Source organism: Meleagris gallopavo, chromosome 23 (assembly GCF_000146605.3).
Source record: "Meleagris gallopavo isolate NT-WF06-2002-E0010 breed Aviagen turkey brand Nicholas breeding stock chromosome 23, Turkey_5.1, whole genome shotgun sequence".
NCBI lineage: Eukaryota > Metazoa > Chordata > Aves > Galliformes > Phasianidae > Meleagris > Meleagris gallopavo.
Genome location: NC_015033.2, coordinates 1,743,144 through 1,747,807, shown reverse-complemented (window position 1 = coordinate 1,747,807; position 4,664 = coordinate 1,743,144). Strand labels below are relative to the sequence as shown.

General features: G+C 37.8%; 1 protein-coding gene across 1 annotated transcript; it reads right to left on the bottom strand.

Annotated features, from left to right (window-relative positions):
- Positions 1-587: 587 nt before the first annotated feature.
- Positions 588-4,078, bottom strand: NMNAT1 (nicotinamide nucleotide adenylyltransferase 1). The gene is made up of 5 exons (XM_010722748.3): positions 3,795-4,078; positions 3,465-3,644; positions 2,800-2,983; positions 1,979-2,124; positions 588-1,392 (listed from the first exon to the last, which is right to left on the bottom strand). The coding sequence occupies exons 2-5, from the start codon at positions 3,586-3,588 to the stop codon at positions 992-994; spliced, it is 855 nt and encodes a 284-aa protein (XP_010721050.1). The 5' UTR covers positions 3,589-3,644; positions 3,795-4,078; the 3' UTR covers positions 588-991.
- Positions 4,079-4,664: the final 586 nt, after the last annotated feature.

Here is a 4,664-nt window from a genome sequence, read left to right as displayed (position 1 = left end):
AAAAAAAAAAAAAGGGGATGGCAGCAAAGAAAGGGAAGTACGAGTCAATTGCCATGGCATTCATAGTGCCTCTCTAGTTTATACTGATATAATAGAGACAATATTTTGTAATATTCGAAATCAGGTTTCCAGCAAAGAAAACCATTTTGCTTATATATGTTCCTACCATCCAACTATTTCTTCTCAATTCCAGTAGCAGCAAACAATTCTATCTCTCTGTTTGGCTTAAAAGTAAAGACTCAGTTGTTATTGGAAATAAAAGGAGAATGATATGAGAATCTGCAATTATGCTGTTATTAACTTATATACATTAAATCAATGGCTATAAACCAGTTTTTGAAGTAGGTGTATTCTCACATGAGAAATACTGCTGAACTTAATCTAGAGCTCTGGAAACGTGAATGAAAAACTAAAGCATGAGGCATTTGGGGTGCAAATTGCATGACAGCAAACAAACAGGCTTCATATTTGAAAGGCAAGCGACTGAAAGCACGGTATAGCTAGCACCCAGCAGTAATTTCTTCCTTCCACAGGATGCAGCCAAATAATTTCTTTAAGTTGCATCATGTGTGAGCAAGTTTAAAAAAATAATTGCAGATTTACTCTCAGAAGTAGTGTATTGCAAAGTAAGATGGCTTTGCTACTTATAACACTGAGTTGTTTCCTATTTTCAGTCAGAGTAGTCTGAGCTAAATCAGAACACTTGCTTTGTTCATATTTGTAATTCTCATACACTATGGTAAATCCTTGTATTTAGTTCACTGAACTGTGACACTGTATCTAGATGTGAAAATCTTATTGAATTTTATGAAATAAAGATTATATAGGCCCCCATGTTAAACAAACCAAACCTTGTCAGCAGCTACACATCTACTGAAGCCATACAATTTGCTTGCTATTGATTTAAAAAACAAACAAACAAAAAAACCATCCTCGTATACTGGGCAATTATCTTTTCACACCAGAAAGCAAATTATCTGTAAAGTGCCTGCTAGTTCTTAGAATCACTTGCATTTTTCTGTAAAGGAGCCAAGGTAACCCCAGCATTCCTGTCTTCGCTCTCTAGACTGTACAGATCATTTTTCTCTATGTACGCCCGCACCACGTCAGGCACCAGGTAACGAATGCTCTGTCCTCTCCGCAGTGCTCTCCTGATTTTGGTGGATGAAATGTCATTTGTGATCCATTCTTCCACGAGATGAATGTTGTTCTTATATTTCCACAAAATATCAGATTCATAGATGAATTTCTGAATGCTGTTTCCAGCCCTACTGATGCATACAAGGCCATAATTTTGTATAATTTCAGTGATGTCCTCCAACTTCCACAGATTGGGGATCCCAAAGGATTCCAGCACGTCACTTCCACAAAGCAGTTTAACCTGTGGGACATCTTAAGGCAGAGAAATAAGTAAGAAACGGTATACTTCAGGTAGCCAGACTTCAGCTAATGTGATGGGGACACTTAATATCTAGGTTACCTCTCTTGTCTTGGTTAAGATGAGACAATGGAATGAAATAAAAAAGATCCAGAGCATATAACTTACAGTTAGTACCTTTTAATATATAATTTTTCTGAGCAGAAGAGAAAAAGGTTACAGAAACCCATAAAATGACCCTCTACCCAGATGCATCCTGAATTTTGAGGTTTACTATTTTCCTTTCTTGGATCATTTATAGTTTACATTCTAAAATTCTAGCTGTAGTTGGAGTATAGCAAAGTTGTATAGAAGAAATGGATAGCTCTGACTTTTTCCAGCTAAATTTCCATTAACTTGAATATTTTTTTGTCTGATGTATTTTATTCTTACAGTCTTCTTGTTGCAAAGCCTACTGCTGTATGCTATGGGATCTTGGTGAATAACCTTCTTCAGTGAAATCAGCAACAAGAACTAGCATGGAAAGAAAAATTACTCATCTGCACAGCTCCTTTGAAATAGCAACTACTGTTAAGCATTCAATTTGCAAACAGACTTAACTTTTTCCATCTGGACTCTGATTTTTCTTCTTAATGGGGTCGTGCCTATTTGGTTCTTGTTTCCTCTTCCGTCCTGGCTTTGTTAAAGGTAAAGCATTCTGCAGACTAATGGTAGTATCAGGGGATGAAAGCTTTTCATGATGGTGCCTGCAAAACACGGGTATTTTAGATACAGAAGAATACAGGGAAGAGTATTCTAAATACAGCCTACTAAATGACCTTTCACCACTTCCTCTTGTAGTACCTCCACAGAAACCCATCCAAGAAGGGAGCTGCTGGAAGAGGGAGTTGTGAGAGCTGGCTTGTAAGATGGTGCAAGTGTAAAGATGTCAAACAATGACTGCAGGGTTTATTTAAACTGAAGTTCATTTTGAGAAGAACCTCAGTGAATGTAACAATGACTGAAAGAGTAAAAAAGTAAAATGTAAGAAAATGTTACTGTAAACTGATCTTAATGCCAGCCTTTACATACACAAATGGGCAGTGTAACACAGACTCAAGTGAGAGAAACTTGCATAGCTTATGTACACCCTATTCTAGTCTCTTTTCTTTCCTCAAGAATATATTTTCGGTACAAAAACTGAATAGATCCTAAGAAAATACATATAAACATACAAATTGTTCATGGGCTCATTCTGTGTATCTTTTAGACTAATGGTGCAATCCTTTGTTTACAATATTTATATAAGTAGTGCTTTTTACTTCAGTGAGTCTGTTCAGTATGGTTTGGGGGTAGCCTGCTATCACTCTAACGTCTACAGCTAACACCATTCCTTATCCTTCTGTTGGTTCTTAAGATTTTTAGGATTTGCAGAAAAGTACCTTAAAACTTTTACTGTTTCCAACCACTCACTCTGGCTGCTTTCCCAGTCATCAACTTCCACCCAATCTGAGCTGTTGGTGGCTAATTTTGCCATAGTTACTCGGTGATCAGCACTGATCAGACCCTTCTTCTTATATGCATCACCTACTGGTGAAATTATTCCTTTGATTACTTTGTATTTTCCTGTTGGGGGGGGGGAAAAAAAACAAAACACATCATCCCATCACACAAGAACACAAAAAATGTGTGAGCAGATGTTATTTCCAGAGTATTGTATGTAAGCCATTACAAACACATTAATCACTGTAGTCTCTCAGAGCACCAGTGACAGATCCTATAAGCAGCCCAGTGGAAAAGTACTATATATTTCTGCCACTGTATGAGGTGGCACAATTAAATAAGAAATTTGGGAAATATATATTTAATGACATCTACTTGTGCCTTTCTAATTCCAGAAAGAAAAATCAAAGAACCTGTGCCTTAGCTCATTACAATTAGAAAAAGGCAGCAAACACATGAGAATGTTCATTCATGTATTTAGCCTACAGCATTTAGTAGGAATGATATACACTCAGTAGCTTCAATACTTAATTAGTTTTCCAAAAATAGCTGTGTAAGTATCTCAGTAGAGAGCTATTTTAAATGATATCAATTACCATCCTACCTGTCTCATGGAGATAGTCTTTAGCCAGCTCAAATAGCCTCAGATGCATGTTGGTAATGGGATTGAAGGACCCACAGGCCAGCAGCACTACTTCTGTCTTCCTGTCAGGATCTTCCATTGCCATTCCTCGTGGCTACAGCGCCAAGTGCAGAAGGTTGGTTCTAGTTACCAGCCTGGTTACTGCAAGAAGGAGATTACAAAGTAGTTATTTCTATCATGTGAAGATGATTTAAAGATCAGATTGAAGACTGTGTTTTCTTTCTGTTAGCATCTGGCCTGTGATTGCTCATGTGATACCACGTTATCCATCTTTTAACAAATTAAGCTCACCTTTCTTTCTGGCAATCCCTGGGTAAAATGATGTGACAACAGAGACTTCACGTTGCAGAAAGAATTTTTCTGTTGCACTTCAGAAGTAAAAGATATTGACAGAAATGAGCATGCTAGGAGGAAAAACATAAGTAATAGACGTGTGAAGCTGGATTTGCCTTGTATGTTATCTTAACAGTTGTGTGTCCCTCCTACATGCAAAAGGAGGAGGCATTTTCAGGAAGCTCAGTGACAATGGACAGCTCATAAAAAATAGCAACAAAATAAACAAACAAATGAAGAGAGATCATTAAAGCCCCCAACTGCAGGGCAAGCAAATGAAAGAAAATGAAAACTGGAATATATTATGGGCTGTCCTTCTGCTGTTGCTATTTGTGAGATGTTTGAGACATCTGTGTTGGGTGCTGAATAGTCTGCTCTTATTTTTACAGTAATATCAATGCCTGGAAAAATCCCAAGGTCAGCCTCACATTCAGCCTCCTTTACAAAGAGACAGAGATGCTCGCTTCCCCCCACGGTGTTGAGATCTCATCACAGCTAAATCTTCAAACAGCTTCTGTCTCCTAACTTCAAATAGCCCTTGAATAGAAGGAATTCTTGCAAGGCATGTTATGAGGTACATTTTGCAAGTTTTAGGACTTCTCTATGCTTTCAGGAGTTTCACAAACTTTTAAAATATTCTTTAATGCTGCAGAGTAGTTCAGCGTTTGTAGGGCTCAGTGTAAGTAGGAATAGAGTCTAGCCTCGGCTACAAGAATTACCATGGGAACAGGCAAGGGAAGGAGCTGAACTCGTCTTTGTAATGCAGAAAGGTCCCCTTTCTAAAAAAAGTGACTCCTGCAAACTGGAAAAGGATTGATTTTCTGTTCA